The sequence below is a fragment of the Fringilla coelebs genome (genome assembly GCF_963513975.1).
Source record: "Fringilla coelebs genome assembly, chromosome: 2".
Lineage (NCBI taxonomy): Eukaryota > Metazoa > Chordata > Aves > Passeriformes > Fringillidae > Fringilla > Fringilla coelebs.
This window is the reverse complement of record NC_140029.1, coordinates 38,917,583-38,938,804: the sequence shown is the minus strand read 5'-3', so window position 1 is coordinate 38,938,804 and position 21,222 is coordinate 38,917,583. Positions and strand designations below refer to the sequence as shown.

Here is a 21,222-nt window from a genome sequence, read left to right as displayed (position 1 = left end):
AGATTTAGGAAGGCGGTAACTAAGTCTGGATGTTGCACGGGATGACAAAAATCATCAACGGAACTTACCTGGAACATTTGTTCTGAGAAATGCACAGGGTTAAACCCTCAAAGTTATGAAGAAAGAAATCATACTCTTAAGAGAGAAAACATAAAATATATGCCAAGAAATTTGTTGTGAGTCAGAACCAACTAATACAAGTCAGTTATTTAACAAAGGCAAATTTCTAATAAAGGATACCAAAGGTACATTTTCTAGGATCATAGACTCATAGAATCATTTAGGTTGGAAAAGATCTTTGTTCACTATCTGCATTAGTGTTCAGAGAGATTTTATTTAGAGATAAAATTTATAGCTTTCCTAGAAATCATCTGTTTTGCAGAAATACTTGTATGAACAAAGTCTGAGTTGTCTTCTAGCATATTCACAAACTAGAACAGGATCCTTAATTCAAGCTAATCTTTCTTCCCTTTCTTCCTTCCCCACGTACCCCCCTGCCCCCTCCCAGCATTCTCAGTTAAAATAAAGATAAATGCATTTCTTTCAGTTAGTTGTTTATGAAATGGAATGTTCCACTTAAGCATGAATTTTGTTACTCCCTCAGGACCAGAAAACACATCAGACAAATCTTGTCTAGAGCAGTGAAAATCCTATTGCACTTAGCATCAGTTTACGTTTGACAATAGCATCAGCTGTAATGAAAAGCAAATAAAAAGCTGCCCATTTGGGAAAAAAAAAAAAAAGTTTCCCAAACTGTCACAATATATATTTTATATATATGTTGTAGAGTCTCCTTCCCTGGAGATGTTCAAACGGTGTCTGGATGTGGTTCTGGCCAACTTGTTCTGGCTGGTCCTGCCTGAGCAGGAAGGTTGGACCAGATGACATCCAGAGGTCCCTTCCAATCTCAACCATTCTCTGATTCTGTGAAGCATGGTTTAATGCTCACCAAAATCAGGTTTTGCACTATTTACACTTGATTATATTTTAGACTGTGTGAGATTACTTTTAACTAGCTCATTTTCCCCACCATTCTGTGCTGTTTACAACCTATCCTCAGCACTGGAGAGAACAAACTGATTTATACACAACATATTGACTAGACCTGCTCTATGCTCTCTACTTCAGAAAGCCAGTGGGACTAATAAAGGACTAGACTCCATTCTTAGATAACAATCAAGCAAGGAATGAGGGTCAGGAGAACCACAGGCACAAAACTTGCTTTTAAGAGAAAAAGCAGTGCTGGCAGCAACACAGAGTGAGAGGAAAGTGTGAAGCACTGAAGATACGCAGGAGAAAGTAAATTTGCTAAAAGTGGTTATTGCTGCTGAGGGAAATGCACTGTAATTCTCAGAAAGGAATGGAGCTGTTTGCAATTCAGAGGCACTATTAAAATGGATCCTGTTTCAAAAAGGTTGTTCTAAGGGTCTCTAACTTGTACTTTATTTAATTTTTCAAGGTTGAGGTCTCCACCTCAGAATGGATTTATGTGAAGAGGTAAGGCCTTTGTGCTCTGCCACTGGCAATGGTGATGCAAAGCACTGATCAGAGTCAAAGTAGCAGGACAGTAGTTACTACATCCTTGACTTGGCTCCCATGCCTAATTGCACAAAGACCTCAAGGAGGCAAGGTGAAGGTGCTTCTAAACAATGCTCAGAAATGAGACACCTCCCTGGGAGTGTGGCAAGAAAGCTGCAGGAAAACAAAGATACCCAAGACATCAGTTTTGCTGCATAGAGTAACAGCAGATGAGCAGGTGAGACACCTGGGACTGAGTCCATGAACCATCTCTCTTGGTGTGCAAGGGCTATTGATGTCCTTCCTCATCTTGGGGAAGATGTCTAGCTGCAGTTCAGCACATGAAAGGGAATAAAGTTTGGATAGAGAAAGATGTACAAGACAGACATTAAGGTACCTATGTATCATGCATGGTCCTTCTATGCAGCTGGTTATATTGAAATACTCACAATTTAATTAAAAAATTATTTGGCAAGGTTTAAAAAGGGGGGGGGGGGGAAAGGTCAGGGGTGGACTTAGGCTGGAACAGACTTAAAATTCCCTTTCAGCACAGCAATTTTATCAAGCTGAAGTTGCCCATGGGCAGTGTTACTATATAGAGGTATTGCTTTGGAAAAATTCTTCTTAATTCAGGTAGACAAAAATGAAGATTATGCTGGAAGCAATTTTTTCAGAAGGGACATTCTGAGTTATCTCTTACTGTTCTTGGCATAAATGCCATTTCTTCTTTTGTCAGCTACTCTGAATAGCTGAGAGTCATCTAATTTTATGAAGGAGTTTACAGCATTTACAACTAAAGCAAAAATAAGAACTACAATCTCTCATGTGTCGAGAGTTTGAATTTTCTTGTCTTATTTAAACTGAATCTTAAGTTTCAGCTGTGAATATTATCACTTCTCTTCCTGTTTCTAAAATTCCCTTGCATCAGCAGTGCTGTCACTGTCATTAACATGGAAACACTGGCAGTGCTCAGGACCAGTCAGCCCATCACTGGCAATCTCTGTCAGTTTGCCTACCAGATATGCCATGAACAAAATCTTCATATGCTGGAACAGATGCATTGCAAGTGTCATTAGATCAGAGGTTATTTAACAATTTTCAGTCAATAGCAGGGAACAATAAACAGTATTTGTTCTTTTTCTCAGCAGAGAGAAGACTTTGTAAGACTCTTTGTCAGTGATTTACAAGCGGCCCAAGAAAGCATTGAAGAGGACACATGATCTATGTTTTTGAAAGTTCACATGATCCATGTTTTTGAAAGTTCTCTCCTTTTCTCTGTGTTCCTCAAAGTTTATTGCTGATGATCCAGGAGACAGATTGGAAAACTCAATAAAGCTAGATTAAATTATTAGAGTAAACAGATAACTAAAAATAAAATAGTAAATTAGTAAATGAAGACTTTGTTCTTCTGCCTCTGAAACTTCAGAGGAATTCAGGTGAATTGATTAGAAGTCCTTTTACATACAAGACTGGCAGAAGCCATGATCTGAAGGACCAAGTGGAATTCAAACTGGCAGGACTGCTTTCTGCTTCTGTCCTTGTATCCTTGAGAACTTAGTGAAGTCCAAACAATGGTTTGCTCAGATTCTCCTCCCACTATTTCAGACTTCTGAAAAGGAGGAAGTTCTGTGCAGATGGGAAAATTGTGAATTTCAATTTCCAGAATGTAATTTTTTTCTCCTATCTAAGAAAGAATAGAGCTTCTATGATATCAGGGATTAAGAAAAAAATGGAATATGTAAAAGTAGGGTTTTTTTCTTTGTCTATGTTTTTCCTCTGCAGTATAGTGTATGAAACACACCAAACTAACTGACATTTGTGGAACCCGGGAAGTGTCAATAATATTTCACAGTTCTCATATGACACAGAATTTAATTACAAATGTTTTACTGAAATACTGTCAGGATGCCCGTATCTAAACATGTATTTTTAGAAGTATTTTGCTTAATCAATCTGTAACAGTAATTCCTGTAAAATCAAGGCACACAAGTGAAAGAAATGCTTACAAATAGTGCATTTAATTTTGTTAAGATTGAATACTTACGGTATTGCATTTTCATTTATCAATAATATTTTTACTATGAGTATTCATTTGAATTAGCATTTGTTTATGTTGTCATTACATGGGTTTAAAGACAGAAAAAGTTTCAGGTTAATTTCTAGAGTTCTCCCTGTGCTGTATTCTTATAGAGCATTAAAAAGGACCAGAGCTGCAAAACTTCTCAAATGGTATTCAAGAAACTTCATAATTCAGAAATCACACAGAACCCCTAGTTCACTGCTCCTCATAAAACATTGCCATACTTAATCTGTACTTTTTAGATCAGCGTTCCTGTTAATACTGTGTATTTACCTGAGACCTCTCATTGACAGAGTTTATTTATGAGTATAGAGTATATTTATGCAAACATAAATATAAAAACTGTGATCTAAAAATTGTTTCCATTATTAATGTACCTTATGTTGAAAACAGTCATTCTAATGTAAAACCAAAAATGGCATGAAAAACTGCAGCATAGAGTTACCTAAATAATAACTTCAGAAGTGGGTCTTGGAGACTCAGGCTTGCAATATTCACTTACAGTGCTGAGTAGTTACTTGATATGGAAGACCAAAAGGAGTGATCATTATAAAGCATTCAGGAAACCTTTCTACAGAAGTCATGGTTCTGAAATCTTCACTGTCCATTTGGTACTTGGAATATGACTAGCTGTAGTCTATGTTTTTTAGTGCACAATCCCTGCAAACATTTATGTGCAGATATATGCAAGAACTGGACTAGAATTCTAAAATAACACCCCTTAGGATCAGACATGGTTAATTTAGAAGGAAGAAGTGAAAAGAGCTGAAACATGATCTTACTGCATGATACAATTTAAATATATATTGAAGAAGTACAATCCCTCTATTTTTGCTGTTCAGGCATATAAAATAGCCAAAGAGCAATTTATCTTTGCTAAAGAAAGCAACAAATGTACTACAAAGGGATACATTATTATGAATATTACACATGCAGTAACATTAGTAATAAACAGGATTGTGCAAAATCAGATGACAGTCAAAACAATATCAAATCACATCTGACTCCTACCTTAGAATTTTATTGATTGCTGTTTCTTTTTCCAGAAGGTTTCTTGCTCTGATGCTGAAAACAGATTTACGGAGCTATAAAATTAAGAAAAAGAAAGCATACTTTTTAATTGTCTTAAAATATAACTTATGCATGTGACAGAGCAATTAAATATTACGATGCTGAGTGCATAAAAAGGATGGTGGGAAACAATCAAAATACTTATGTGCATTTTTTGGCCTTCCAATCCCAATCATTAGGTAGTTCTGTGTAGAAAGAAGGAGATAGTTTTGCTGGCTAGCACAAATTTGCTTTATTAGACATTTTTTCTCCAACTGGCCAAATCACACTGTTTTGCTACTCCTTTTTCATTTTGGATTTTGACTAGGCTGGCTCATACTCTGGAGATGCCTTGATTGTACAAAAGAACCAGCAAGCAAAGCTCAGATGTATCATTTCAATGCCTTTTTTTTTTCTCACAGATGCAAAGAAAAAATGTGTTAAGCAAAATATGCTTATGCTTGCCTCTGGTCATGAACAGTTTCAGGAATCTTCTTGTGAACAGGAGTTCCTGAACATGAAATGAAAGGACTGAGATACATGAAAAAAAACAAGCAAGTGATTAGCAAACATGGCAAATCAAAGAGCAAACCACAGCTGAAAAAATTAGCTCAGGAATTGCACCTGTGATGAACAGAAAGCCTCTGGCACATTGTAAGACTTAAATCTGTCAACTGTTTGGAGATCATTATCTTGAAGAAAATATTTGAGAGAGAATTGGAAACTCTTAGCAATCTGTGTCCTGGTTTTGATCAATCTGAAATGGAATCTTTAAGCACATTTCTTTACATGTTCTTTAAATTTTCTAAAACTAGCTCATATCCAGAGTCATTTGACAATTTTGCCAGAACTTCTCTGAAGACTCATATTGACTCTGAGTCACAGTAAGATCTTGCTTTGTAGATAAACAAAAGGTTAGAAAATACCTTAAAAACTTTTTAATTATACCGGCTGTACTTAATAAAATGGATTTTGCTTTTTAAAACACAACTGTTACAGCAAGCTACAATCACTTTCCTAGCCCTTGCCTATACAAGTGTGGCCCCTTTAACCTTTCTCATGTCCTAGCTCTTTTCTGTACAGCCTGCAGAAGTAATAACACAGATGATTTGAAAACACCCCCATTTTGGGAATCTCTGGGTTCCTTAAACAACCGGCAACTTGAAAATGGAAATGAGGTATGCAACACTTTAGAATGCAGTTTGGAAAATAAGGTATTGGAATTTCAGTTAAGATTACAGAAAAAGTAATAAACTTGTTGAATATTTCAATATAAACAAGAAAAAACTCCATTGCCTGGATATGGTAAACAAAAAAATAAACTGAAAATCCTAGTATGAGATATACCTTCTGAGGAACACATCTAGTGCAGGCAGCTGGGTGTGCAGCTGCAGTGTGAACTGCAGGTTAAGCTCTGGGGGTGCAGAAGCCTGGGCCCAAGGCAAGAGGCCATGAACTGAAAGGCCACAGGGACCTGTGGTACTCAAAGACACGGCAGGAACTGATGACCCCAGACTTTTGCTTGCTTAGACTGTGAGGGTATAAATGTCCTGGGTGCCTTTGCTTGGGGGTCTCTCCTTCGAGGCACCCAGCTCAAGCTGCTATTTTGTTATTCAGTTGTTGTACCAAGATTAAATAATTTTAAGGATCTGGATGTCTGGCACTCTGCTTTGGGAAACCTGAGGTCGAGCTGGTGAGAAAATCTGGTGTGACTCTGTGAGTGTGGGGTGTGTAGCTGGGCACCAGCTCAGGTGAGGCAAGAGTGATTGCCAAAGCGGCTCCTGGATAGTCAGACAGGGAAGTAATATACCAGTATAATAAATATTCTGTAGGTATAAATATGTCATATATTTAAACACATCTGTGTAGGTTTTAACTCATTTGCAGTATCTTGACATAGGTTTAGTGAATTTATCAGTATTGTACTTTATCAGGGCTCAAACTTATGGAATAATGAGGGTTGAAAACCAGAAGTTTTGTCTCAGTTCCTTTTTCCTGTTCTAAACAGACACTTTAGAATAATTGCAACTACATGAAACATCAGCGGAAAAAAGCGTGCGACCTAGTAATGTGTTATGTCCATTTATTTCTAGTAACAATTCCTGTTAGCATCTTAGGAATTTAAAAGATTTCAAACGTAGGAAGCATTCATTTCCTACCAATTTGCTGGTTTTTGCCCATCTGATTTCAGTAAAAAAAGCTGAGTCATATAAATTTTTCCTGAAATTTTCACAGCTCCTTATCTGTCATAGACCACTTCTTTCCAGTGTTTAAAGTAGGTGACAGAATGCCTTGGACTTATAGGTTATGGCCCAAACAAGGAAATTCACCCAGGTTATCAACAAGAGAACATGCCCTGGGAAAGCAGGAATGAGGAGTCTATGTATTTCTAAAGACTCCACAAGGATGTTGAGCATTCACTTAGTGCTTCCACAAGCCAAATGTTGAACTACCTTGCCCCAGCAAGAAGAAGAGCATATGAAGAAATGCTGGCAGGTCTAGGATAAGGGATACTTATCAGGGACTGCTGAAGCCTTGCTGTAGGCAGCAAGACTTACAAAGCAGACAATGGTGTATGTGTTGCATAAAACCACTGCTAAATCCCTATGCCACCCCAGCTGGAAATGGTTTGACCCCCTATGCTTGATACCTTCAATGAACACCGTAGTTGTCTGCTGGGGATGTGCAAGAGCAGTGCTGTACTAAGATATTTGGCTGTCACACAGCCACAGGTGCATCACCCAGAGAGGTGAAGGGAAGCTGTAGGAGGGAGTGTATGTCTGGAGCCACTGAGATGGGAGAGAACTGGGCTCTATTCACATTTTCAAAGCTGTTCATTAATTTTATTTAGCGATGCTTGAACAAATAAATAACAGAATTACAGAATCACGGAACATGCTGAGTTTGAAAGGACCTAAAGGATCATGAAGTCCAACTCCTGACCCTGCACAGGACACCTGAAGAGTCACACCATGTACCTGAGAGCATTGTCCTAACACTTCTGTCAGGCTGGTGCTGTGGCCACTTCCTCGGGGAGCCTGTTCCAGTGCACAACCACCCACTGGGGGAAGAACTTTTTCTAATATCTAACTCAAATCTCTCCTGACACAACTTAAGGCCCTTCCTTCTGATCACCACAGAGAAAAAAATCAGTCCCTCCTCTTCCCCTCATGAGGAAGTTGTAGGCTGTGATGAGGTTTCCTCCACCTTCCTCTCCTCCAAGCAGAACAGATCAAGTGACCCCAACTGCTCCTCATATGGCTTCCCCTCCATGCCTAAGAAGTCACAGGTATGGAGAAAGCTATGAGAAAAGGGTGTTGCATCACATTATTTGTGCAAAGTGCAACATTTACTTTTCCTTCACTTTATTTTCAGGACCAGCTGCGAAACTTGCAGCTGAGACAGAATATCCTTGGGCACTGACTGGCCTAAGCACACCCAATGGACTGCAGCTTAGGTGAAGTTTTGAAGGTTTTCTTACAATCCCATCTGTGTCTGGACTGTGATGGAATTTAAATTGGAGTCAGGTATTCATTCATTAATCTAGGAATACATAGGCATATACAAGGTCCTAGAGTTTGGTGCCTAGAGGTCTCAGTGGTCCAAAATGGAATTCACAAAACAACCTAGGAACTTCCAAGGATTACGACTTCTCAAGACAATAGTCCTCCTTTCTCTTTCTGAAGGAATCAGGAGCCATTCCTTCAGCAGAGCACTGGTGAATTTATCTTGAGTTAAAAATATCCAGAAGAAGCAATACAAGAAAATACTATTAGATAAGAACAATTGATCTATTTCTCATATTCAAAGGAGTCAGTAGTCAGTCAAATAGCAACACACATATGTCAATATACATGCTGAAGAAAATCAAACATTACCATAGATTTTTAAAATATGCATCCTTATTTCTGTATTAGATAAATGAACTAAACTACTTCCCATTTAATTTTCCAAATTTGCAGAGCACACCAGGCAAATGCAGTGGGACTGTACAAACAGAAAATGGGGGTGATGATCAGTATTTTGTTTAATAATGTCTAGATGCCTCATGCTGGTGTACAATGAGGCTGGCAATTAAAACTTGTGATACCTGCCGAGTTCTGGAATGTTGCAGAGGAAATTATAAGCAGTGTTAACATACAAAAGACATTACTCAATTAGACAATGTGAAATCAAATAAGTACAGTACACTCTGCTGAGGTTATTTTAGGGTGTATCTGTCTAGCCTGCTGGGTTTTTTTATTACAGATTGTGCTGCACTGTGAGGACACCCTCAGTGTATCTTTATTAGCCTTTATTTATTTATTTATTTATTTATTTACTTCTCTCTACCACCAATAAGTACACTTCATGCAGAAACCACAGTGCCATATAGCTTTCTGCTAAAGAACATGATTTTTTTAGCATATGACACTGTCTTGAAATCACCTAACAGCATTTGATTGCTCTAAAATATGTTTTCAGCGACACACTTAAAATAACTCTTGCACTTTAAACTGCAAGGACCTGCTGTGGCAGGTCAGCAAATTCCCAGTAGTATTTCCTAAATGCAATGGTTTTAGATGGATACAATGTGCTGCTGCTAAACCATGATACAGCTTGTGTCTTCATTCTCACATTTCTTTGAGCTTATTTACACAGACATGACCACAGAATTACGAAATCTGCAGGTAGTGCTTCTCTTCCACAAGTGTTGACATCCTTTGCTGCTGTTTGTAGGACAGACTTTAGGCAGACAAAATAATTCAGTTCAGACAGAGTGAACTTGGTCTAAATGCTACATCCCATGAAATCCGATTTGTTGACAAGAACAAAGCCACCGTTGTAAAATAAGCTAAACCACAGAACATTGTTGCTCTGCAAGTGCCACCCGCTGCTTTGAAAAGGTACTGCAGACACTTTCAATAACAATGTTTATTTATTAGTGTCTTTCAAAAATCCAGGGTTTCTACCCTGGAAGAAGAAAATCCTTGTCATAAAATCAAAAGCAAAGCACCGCAAGAAAATACCTTTGTGAAGTGTCAGGAAATGACTGTGGACCAGTTCTACATACTAGATGTACTGGCACAGCACTGCTGACTTCAGGGGGATCTACGCCAATTTACACCAGCTAAGACATAACTGAATGGTTTTATGTTTTGAGAAATGCTGTATATTTTGGTTTACTAAGCTTTGATGTGTTTCTCTAGAAACATGTTTGTAGTGCCCAGACCTCAGCAAATGCTACATTAAGCAACTATTTTCAAGTTGAGTTTGATAAACACTTGTATTCTATCAACAGGTAAAATCTGTGGTGATGTAGTGTATGATTTTTGTATCAGACTGCTTCAAAGCTGGCAGAAGAGACAAGTGTTGGTGGTTGTTCGGGAATACAAAGTCATAAAGACAAGGTCATAAATAAATCATGAAATACGAATATCTGAAATGTTTGCTTGACAGTAGAACAAAACCCAGTGCATGCAGTGCATTTTCATAAGGGAATTTCTTAAGTTTTATATGAAAATAAGGACCTTTGGCCTAGTGCTGTTAATAATGCTCTTACAGGCAACTGCAGGACCATATGGGAATAGTCTGCTGTGCCGTGCCAGAAATTCCAAGGAAGGAAAAAAAAAATCACCCAAAGCTTCTGTTTTAGTTTGGAATTTGTTGTATGCCCATGTAGACTTGCAGAATGAACAGATTATTAGGTACTGTATTGTCATTTAAACATGTACAGCTTCTAGGGAAAATACGAAAAGTCAGTACAATAATCAATGTATCAGAATAATTTTCATGAAAGAACAAGGAAATATTTGGGAAGAATCTGTTCAAAGCTTGAGCATTCCATAAAACATAGGATATGCCTCTCCCACAGGAATTTGCTGTGTAGCCTCTCAATTGCAAATATTTGTTCAACAACATTCCACCATATCTTTGGTTTGAAGAGATTGGACTCTTCCAAAATGAGTGTGACAAGTCACATGAAGAGTGACAGAAGGCCAGAGTGCAAGTTTTTGGTAGATACCTAACAAAATGTTCACAAAATTTTAAGCAAGTTAAGCAACTTTTGGTAGCAGGGAATTTCTTAAACTTTCTTGAAAACTTTGCATAAAGGCTGAAATTACAAGAGAGAGAGAGAGATAATCACTAATCCATTTCCCTCTCTCAAAGTAGAGCTAAGTATTTTCATTTGGACTTTGAAAATCTGGCCCTTTGTGAGGTTGTCCAGTGTAAGAAACAGGCTCACTACACAGTCAAGAAAGTGATCTAGCATTAGATAAGTGCCCCAAGAACTCAAAGGTTGTCCCTTTGGATCAGATGTCTAGAATGAGAAGTGGGTATAATCTCCTTAATTCCTGGGAGTCACTGACCCAAAACAGCCTTGATTCATTTTGTAGCCTTTGATTGCTGCCTCTCTCTTAAGGAAGGTAAAGTTCTTCTAATTAGCTGGCTACTAGTCTGGAAAATCTACACATCTTTTCATAACCAAGAACTTTTTTTAATTAAGTCTGAAAAGGTGGACAAGGCTAATACTAGCACTCATAAAATCTCCAAAAACCTAAAGGGGAGACAGTCCATCTCGGACACATGGAGGAACAGCTCCAGGGAAGGAGAAGGATCCCTCTAACATGGTTGTTTTTTTCCCCCCTTGGTATACCTGAGTTTTAAACTTTCATAGGTTTAATGAGTAGATTTTTCATAAAAATATAGAAAGGTTTGAGTTGGAAGGGACCTTGAAAGACCCTCTAGTCCAATCCCCCTGCAATGTGCGGGAACATCTTCAACTAGGTCAGGTTGCTTAGAGCCCCATCCATTCTGAATGTGAATGTTTTCAGGAATGGGGAACTCACATCTTTCTGGGCAACTTGTTTCACTGTTTTACCACTGTCACCATAAAAAAAAAAAAAATCCTTATATCTAGCCTGACTCTACCCTCATTTAGTTTAAAACCATTACCCCTTGTCCTATTGCTACAGCCCCTTGTAAAAAAAGTCTGTCCCCATACAATAAGCCCCCTTCAACTACTGGAAGGCCACTATAAGGTTTCTCCAGAAGTTTCTTTCTCCAGGCTGAAAAACCTTCTTTCAGCTTGTTCTCATAGGAGAGGCAATTCATCCCTCTGATCAGACTGGCAAGTGCAGCCTTGGACAAGTTTGCTTACTTTTGTTTTCTATCTACTCACTGCAGGAGTCAGGGAGACCCTGTGAATAGCTGATGAAGAGCATGGGGTAGATTACTCATGGCAGGCAACAGCAGGTGGAACTAAGGACTCCAGGCCAAGCTGATGTGGGGTTTTATACATTTGGCTGGGTGTACAGAGCTGGAGGAGAAGGCTCCCCTCCACACTTTGAGCTGGGGATCTTGAAACGCTAGGGAAGAAGGGACTGTCAGGCTGGGCTGGACTGGGAATGGAAGATATGGAGAGGGAGTTTCAAGGGAGAGGTAAGAAAAAACTATTGCTTCTGGTTGTACAAACACATGCACTTGCCTTCACTAGAAAGAAGTGATCATTACTTTGTTAATCAGTTCTTGTGAATGAGTCCTGTGAGTGGATGGAGGAGACTGAAGGGCTTGGAGATGGAGATCTGGATTCTTTGGTAGAAGCAGGAAAAAGTAATGTAGAAGGTTCAAACAGAAGGGCTTTCCTGTAACTCAATCCCTCATTGCCTCCTTCCTCCACACCTAACTAATGTATGCTCTTTGTTTAAGTACAATTGCACTAAAACGTTTTCATGTTTGTATTTTGTTTGATTAAAGTAAAAAGAGAAGCATGGTCTTATTATAGTATTTTAATCCATCTCCACAGCCCTTGTATCAAACACTTGAAATATTTTAGTGTAAAACTGATGAAGTAGAAAGCAAATGCCAGAAGGAAGTCCTGAATTATGGCTATTTTTGAAAATGGCAAAGTATCCAGTCCCTGTCCTCCTTTCTCTCAAAATGCAATTGAAAACTGACATTTTTTCTGAAAACACGCAGACTTTTGAACATACTATGCAGAATGACAAAGCAATTTAAAATCATCAGAAGTCAGAGATAGACCACAACAGAACAGTATTGCTACTATTGCAGCTGTGTCTTCTCCACTCTGAAGGAAACATGGCCAGAGAAGTAAAACATTACCAGCTCAAATGCGTATTTGGTAAAATGCTTAATTAGAAAGAAATCTATAAATGGGTTATTTAGACACAGGTACATTTTTATATATCCATTTTATACGAAAACAAGAAAATCTTTAATATGCAAAAGAGACAAAGAGGCAAGCTGATTTTCAGTAAACCTGAAATACATCACTGTATTTATGTATATCAACTTCATTAGAAAGAACTGATGAGAACAGACATGGCACAAAAATCATCTTTGAAAACCATGACTGTAATGAACAAGAAAATGTTGGACCCATAAGCCATTATCATTCCAGCAGGTACATTGTTTTAATGATTTTTCTGAATGCCATAACAAGATAGATTTTGGCATTATCCTATGAATGACATTGGTAAGACTTGAAGCGCTTGGCTGTGTTTAATTAACAAGTGGTATATGGAGGCCAAAATTGTAGGACAGAATTAAATTCAGACAAATTAAGAAAATGAAGAAAAAGTTTGAATGATTTTTGTTGATATGCACAAAATTCTGCAATAATTGCTTCAGAAAAAATGTAGTGTTTAGTAGTATTTAAAAAGAAATCATCTTTTCTATTTGGAATACATGTGCAATTACATTCTATTAGTTTCTGCTATATTCAAAATTAATGCAATAAAATTATTCTTTCAAATTACTTACAGAAAATAATAATAAGGAACACAACACTATTGTATCTTCTTCAGTTCTGCTTTGCACAAATGAATGCCCAAAATAAAGTTCAGAGAGGTTGATTAACTTGCGACATAAGTTTATTACAGTAAGAAGCAGAAATTCTGAACACTGTAATTTATGAATAAATATTCTATCCTTAGTTTTAAGGAAAAAAGTACAAATAAAATATATGAACATGTTTTTGCCCCTGCTGGTTTTCTGGAAGGTATCTTGAGACATCCTGTCTTCCATACTAAAATATATGCCTTAGAAAACCTGAAAGGCTATTTCAGCTTTTGCAATTACAAATACTTTCTGCAAGGAAAAATCCTTTTGGAATACTCTCAGAAGATTGGGCTTTTTTTTCCTCAAGAAAAAGAATAGTTAAAGAAGCTGAGCACAGGTCAGAAAAAAACCCAACATAGAACATATATCCAGATTAAACAAAAACATCTTATCAAGATTGGGTGGCATGTCTCAGCAGTTCACAAAAGCAGTATCTATGATATTAACAAAATATGTTAAACAAAGATTCCAGCATGAGGTTTGCGGCTGAATATTCACAGTCCTCCATGGTAATGGCTCTGGCTACCTCTGAGATCAGCTCTCACTTCCTGACCACAACCTCCCTTCACAAAGGTACATTCTGCTGTAAGCAGGAAATCAGTGGGAGAGCCATATGGTGTGGGAGGCCAAGCTTTCCCAGGAGCTAGATCTTAGTGCTGCACCTGGCTCCCACCAGACAAAGGAATGGCTACTAACTGCATTGTTTGCAGAACTAAAACCAGAACTCATACATGTGGAAGGAATCAGCAAAGAAACAGGATGATAGAAGGGAGACAAAATAGAAAATGTGTTTGCTACTATCCAGTTAATCTTAGAAGTGGAGAAATAAGGGAGCTGACTTGATTATATTCCTTCAATTAAGTGGGAGATGCTCCAAGTCTGAATTATAAAATACATGGATATATTAAATGCTCTTGTACTTTCTTTTGCAATTCGCTCCTGCTTTGCCACTTTGTTGTAGACATGCACATGGGTTATCTGTATTATCTGTACATATTGAACCATAAGCATTTTCAAAGGTCATCTCATGAGTCAGTCAGTTTTGAATTTTAATCTAACAGCTATGTGCTGTGTTGTGTGGCCAAGGATAAGTAACCAGTTCAGAAGTGTCTGTCTCACAATAATTTTCTGCAAGGTTTGCTAAAACTTGAATGTCTCTTAGGAAAGCACTTTGAAGGGTTTCTGTGTCCCTCTGATTCCAGTCTTGAAGTTAAGAAGGCAAAGCCAATGCTATACAGCCAACTCAGATGTATTCCACTGGACACCTGATTTGTTGTAAATCTCGAGTTAATTTAATTCTTTGTCCCCCTGAAACTTGCTGCAACTATACCTCAGGCTATGTGAAAGCCACTGAGATGTCCTTATTTTCTGCCAACTTCCTTTCTTCTCATCCACCCACTCACACTAAAATTATGTTTCCATACTTCATCCAGTTCTTCTGGCCAAGAATTTACTGAAATATTGGTTATCTAAGGAAATTCCCAGCATACTGTGAATAATTTTCATACAAGTGTAGAAGTATAAAAGAATGCTTTTGTCTATGTCTCTAATATTCCCCTTTTCCCTCATCTACAAAGTACATTTAATACCCTAAATCCCTCTTTTAATCTTGTACTTTTTCCAAGAGTCTTCCTTCTTTTACCAGAAAATACCTTCACAGTGCTTTCTACTACTACAGGGGGAATGCTCACCAATCTGTACAGTCCTGGTTTCTCTCATTTGACCATGGGTTCTTCAACTCATGGCCTGAACACCACATCAGGACAGACTAGATCAGCACACAGGGAGGTAGGTCTGTGGCAAGATCACTGATTTTAAGTAAATTTGTTCTGCAGGACCACAAGTAGAGAGCAAAAAAATGACCACCATGCATTTCCAGCAGTGTTAAGTTCAGAGAACCCCAGAGAATCCCAGTTTTACACACCAAAATGTAACAGGTAATAACAAACAACTCAAACAAAGCACAGTACTAAGCTGCCTAGCAAGCATCTGTTTGTGGGAGAGCCCAGGTGTTGCTGGCATTTGATGTAGAAGGAAAAACATGGTAAAATTTGTATCCACACACCTACTCAGACTCCACACACTGACAGAACTCTTAGGGGAAGTACAAAATGTAAAGGGCATTTAGGTATCTAAAAGTGTTTTCTTATAATAGTGTTGGTTAGTTTATAACTTTCACAATAGTTTAAAAATTTGGAAGAGAAAACACCATGGAACTCGCAGGCTTGACTACAAAGAAAGGAGTATAGCAAAGCAATCTATTTTCCAAAGATGTTATTTTGATTTGGCATAGATGAAAATCATATCAAAAAGATTGTAGTCATGGTTACGGGGATTTACACCAAAAATTTTTTTTTCCAATTCTTTGGAGAAGGCAGAATACCTTTAAAAAAAAAAGAAGAATGCACTGAAAATCTTCTTCCCCTTTACACCTTAACTTTTAAAGGAAGTGGGTAATTATAATAATTATAATATTGAAAACACTAACTAAATTCATTCTATAAGAGAACATATATAAAATCTGCTTTATTGATCAGCACAAATTATGGGCAGATGGATTCTAAACACAATTCCATATAGTGGCAGATTTTTAGAGAAATAAAAAAAAGAATATTGCTGAACTGGAAATAAGGGAAAAACAGGGGAATGTAAGGGCTTTCTATCAATTAAGCATGTGTGTAACACAGAGATACTGACTTAAGTCCAGGAGTAACTGGAGGGACTAGCCACAGTTCAGCTACCACAAAGGAAGGACAGAGTCAGATCTGCCAGCAGGATCTCACCTTTTGATTCTACCCTTTAATTCCACTTTTTTCTCATCAACTACAATGTGAAAAGTTTCTGAAGTCATCCCACTGCTAACAGGAGCAGTGAGAGGGCATCCTGCCAGGCATTGAGATCAGTAAAATGTTTTGTCATGTTTCTTTTTTTACAAAGAAAAGTAAAGTATAAATGTAAGGTTAATACTTAAGCACAACCAGTCATTCCAAGCTTGTTTTAAGGATATTTGTTTAAGGATATTTTTAAGAAGATTTGATCCTACAAAAATTAGGTTGCCTTGGCAACTGTAACTATAGAAAGCTAGAGTAATTACTTTCAAAAATCCTTCTTAGTGCTTTCTCCTCTTAACAGGAATGTGTAAATACCTTGTTTTAAGCTGCATTTATCAGAAATATTATTCATCATTGTTTCTACCCTTGAAACATGGGGATCCTAAAATATGTGCCTAAAGCAGGTTGAATAGTGCAAAACCTATTTGCAAATGCTTATTTAAATTCAAAAATTAAAGTCAGATAATGCATATTTGCTTTTGAGGGGAAATGAAATTTGAAAAGAATGCAGCATTCTGTTTTCATACTGCAAGATCTCATTGAAGAAACTGTGCCATGTATACATCTGTCTTCAAACACAGTAACAATTCACTTTTGTAAACAGCAAGCAAAAGGAATTAAGATGGAATTTAATATATCTAAATTATATTCATGTAAACAGATCTGCTGAGCCACGGCACAGCTCTGCATTGCATACTGTGGACTTACCTGTGTGGCTGAGACAACTTTAAGCTCTTTGTTCATCTCTTCATTACATGGTAGAAATGTACTCTGATTACCCTGGCATAGTGTTTGAGATCCATTATTAGTGATATTTGGCATAGTTCTGCTAGGCCCTAGGCTTTTCTTTTAATAACTTATCCAGTTTTCCTGCTGTGCTTGTTAAAGCAGATGATGTCCATGCAGGCTTCAGTCCTTCCCACAGCCTTCTTGGCCTGATATGCCATATTTTGCCACAGTCCTCCCTCCCAAGTCACGCTGCTCATCTTTGGTTTACTGATGCCACAGAATACATCAGCCACAAGAATGGGCTCTTGCACAGAACTAGGGATGGCAATTAACATTACTTTACAAATTGTCTATTTTCATTCATTATCCGAAGAGTAATGTTTTCCCCAACTCTCCCAATTCTGCCTCCCAAACTCTGCAACTCAGCCTGTATGAATGCTGCCCTGGGTTATGGTTGCAAACACACATTAGGAAAGCCCGTTATACCCTATTACAGTAATGCATAGCCTTTTTTTTTCTTACTGTGATTCTGTAACTTAAAATGCATTTAAAAACACAGATGTTAATATTCAAAGAGGATTCAACAGTGAACAATACTGAAACAATACTGAAACACAATAATATACTGAAAGTACTTTTCTCTTGTCTATAAAAATGTCACTAAATTATGCAATATTACAAGTGGGGAAGGACAGATATCTCTGTAGATGCCACTAGAAGTTTGGGAAACCACTATCTTCCATGACGTGCTTGAATATTTTTTCCCATGCCTTTAGTTTTATAAGGCGTCAGAAGTCAGATACATCTACTTATGCTGCTGCATCATCATCATCATCATGCCATCATTCCAAGCATCATTTCAAATCTAACCATCCATGGGAGACTAGCAGCTTTTAGCACAATGGGTATTAAATATATCTGTTCAGTGTTTGTTTTCTAGTGATTCCCAGGCTTACAGATAGGGGAATAGCCTCTAAATAGTTAGAATAATTTTTAAATTTTTAGTCATCTTCAGTGATTACACAGAGATATTAATAACTTATCCAATTTTTCTGCTCTGCTTGTTAAAGTAGATGATGTCCATTTAGGCTTTATTCCTTCCTTCACACTCCCTTCACACTTACATCAGTGAAGTATGTTTTCAAGGTTGCAATAGTATCAAGGCACTCAAAAATCCAGTGTGATATTCAGAAACTTTAATTTTCCACTAGCTTCTCAGTGATTAATGGCAAAACTGTTTCAAAAAAATTGCTTCAGATGATGCATGCATTAAACAACTTATGCATCAAATCTCGAATTTTGAATTCAAAGGAGATGGGAAAATTTAAACCAGATGAGGATCTGCTATTATGCCTGTTTTAGGCTGAATTAAACATAACCTTGCAGCCTATGTTCAATCATCCTAGCTTTTATTCACTTTTTATGTAGTTTGACAAACTGGATAATCTGATGCCTTTTCTCACAATACTCTAGGCAAGATATATACTACCCTACACTCTTGATTTACCTTTTGATCAATATATCTGTTTTCTTCAATTGCTGATCTTTTAGAGTGGTCACATGAGGAAGAAGATGCTGAAGGAAGTCTTCGCAGCAAACAGCTGGTATCTTGTTGCTGGCGATCAATAAACTGCTTCATAAAACTTTCCCTTGGGAACAAATAGAGGACATTGACACATTAAAACCCCAAGAAGAGTAAATATTTGGTTTTCCTTCTGACATGTCACAATCCATTAGTGCTGAGATGGATAAACTCCTGAGAAAAAGTTGTACTGGGGTATAGACGTAAAAATCAACAGAGTGCCAGAAGAACTGATAACACCTGAATTCATTTATTAAAGAAATCCATAACTGAATTGTGAGTTGGATCTCTTGCATGTAGATTGAAAAAAAATTGCTTTATTATTTATTTATTTACCAATTAAAGTGCTAAATATTTCAAGTGCCTTTTGCAGTTTTCAGCTCTTTTGAGCTCATTAAACAGCAAGTTGTTACTTCAATATAAATCAAATGCTGATATAATCCAAATGAAACATACTCTCTGCATGAAATTCTTTCTTGAAGATTTCAAACAACATCTGTTCATATAACTGCTTTGAATGTCATTATTAAGGCGCTTCAGCAATTCTGTGCCTCACATATGCCATGTTTAAAAAGCAGAAGCATTTCTGTTTACAACAAATATACATTCATCTTGCTGTATTTTAAATTCAGAAGAGTTACCTCTTTCAGTGTGAACTATGTCAAAACTAATTTTTCTCTGGAGAGTTATTGCTACATAGTATAATAGCTTCAGATTTAAAGATATGATTTGCTATTGCTAGTTTGAAGTCTGTTTCAGTAGTTAACAGGATCACGAGTACAGAGTATGCTGGGAAACAGAAAGAAATACCAAAAAAGGCTAAGACTAGGAGAAGAACACACTCCATTTATAACCAAATGGTACTTTGATACTAAAAGTAAAGCATCTGTGATTGTTTCCTTGAGGTTCAGGAAGGTTGCTTTTCATGACCCTTCTGACCAACATTATTCCTTTTGTTCAGCTAAGGTACTAAAAACAGGTCAAACCAGTTGACTTAGCTTCCTTGTGAATTTAATCATAAGAAATGTAACTCAGAGCAATGGCAGCAATCCTTCACATCATCCCCTCTTCTGGCATATGCTTGTTGAGGTTTTTGACATGGGCACGGAGCGGATCTGTTCAGCCAGCTTGTGGGATTTCAGCAGACTTTGCAGCCTGTGTGAAGTAGTGCAGCCCTTGGATTTCTGTCAGACTTTTTTGACACCAAGGAAAAATGTACTCCAACTGATGATCGCAGATTTGCAGAATGGTTTGTGTTGGAAGGGACCTTAGAGATCATCTTGTTCCACCTGCCTGCCATGGGCAGGGACACCTTCCACTAGACCAGGTTGTTCAGAGCTCCATCCAGCCTGGCCTTGAACACTTCCAGGGATGGAGCTTCCACAGCTTCTCTGGGCAACTTGTCCCAGTGCCTCACCAGCCTCACAGTATAGAATGATCAAGTAGATCACTGAGCATCTGATCTTTAGTTAAGGTGAGTTTCACAGGAAAGAGGTAACTATGCAAACACAAATACGGGACAAGGTCATCACAGGTTAACTGGTATTAGATGCTCTGTTTTATCCTTTCTAATGATTTACTGCCAGTTCACCCTAGCTTTAAAAACCTACATAAGAATCCATTAGACTGCTAGTTGTCTATGTGAGCCAAGAAACTAAATTCCAAAGGAAAGGAGAAACAACACACTTTTCAATTATATTGTACTTGTGTCAGTTCTGATCAGTCTAGCTGCTTTCATGAATAAGGTATAAGGAATGCTAGGATTACTTTTCCCCAAATGAGAGAAGGGAGGTATACCCAAAATGTCACATCTTTTTAATGCCTATGTTAATTCTGTTTCATTTCCTATTTTCTGAGCTATCTGCCTAACACACAAGGAAAAAAAAATTATTTTGGGTGTTATGTGGCCCCAAAAAAGTTTACAACATGCTAGCAAAGGAATTGAAATATTTTTCAATACCTTATTTTTGGAACTGTGAAATCAGAAGGAAGCTTTGATATTTTCACCATTTGTGGCCTGTTTGGAAATTTTTCAAAGATGCGTAGACGCAAGGGAAGCTTCTCCTTTGTATCTGCATTAGCTTCACTTTGCTTTAGCTGAAAACAAAGAAATAAAAAAAAATAACAGAAAGGGAAATTTTGGTCTGTAATATCTCACTCATTTTTCAGAATCCAAATAATATCAATGGCAATAATTTAAAGAAGCAGAAGATGGCAGCAAAGACCTACAGAAGGTAAATTTGGTACGAGTTAATGGCTTGTGCTAGAAGATTACAAATGCCTAACAATACCATGCCTTTAACTGAGAGACATAAAATGGGAGGATTGTTAATAATTTAAATTTTAAAATAAAAAGCATATTTGTGCCTTATTCAATATCCTTATTTCTATATTTCCTTCATAGATTCTAACACTTTCCTCAAATAAACACCCAAGACCTTTTCTTATTAGGCACATCTTCCTGTATATGCTGACAGCTCTCTGACACTCAAAGACAACACAGCACTTTAAAAGGCAAGAAATTTCAAGATAATCCAGCTCCCAGAACACAAAATAACAGGACAATTGCATTTAGATGAATACTTTAAGTA

General features: G+C 37.4%; 1 protein-coding gene across 2 annotated transcripts in view; it reads right to left on the bottom strand.

Moving 5' to 3' along the window:
* NALCN (sodium leak channel, non-selective) overlaps positions 1-21,222 on the bottom strand; it is a gene marked incomplete at both ends in the record, with an annotated part of 210,973 nt that overhangs the window by 36,699 nt on the left and 153,052 nt on the right. For both annotated transcript variants that reach the window (XM_084226459.1, XM_084226460.1), the window contains 3 exons: positions 4,610-4,683; positions 18,557-18,698; positions 20,592-20,728. In XM_084226459.1, coding sequence (XP_084082585.1) covers positions 4,610-4,683; positions 18,557-18,698; positions 20,592-20,728 — 353 coding nt within the window. The remainder of the gene's footprint in view (positions 1-4,609; positions 4,684-18,556; positions 18,699-20,591; positions 20,729-21,222) is intronic.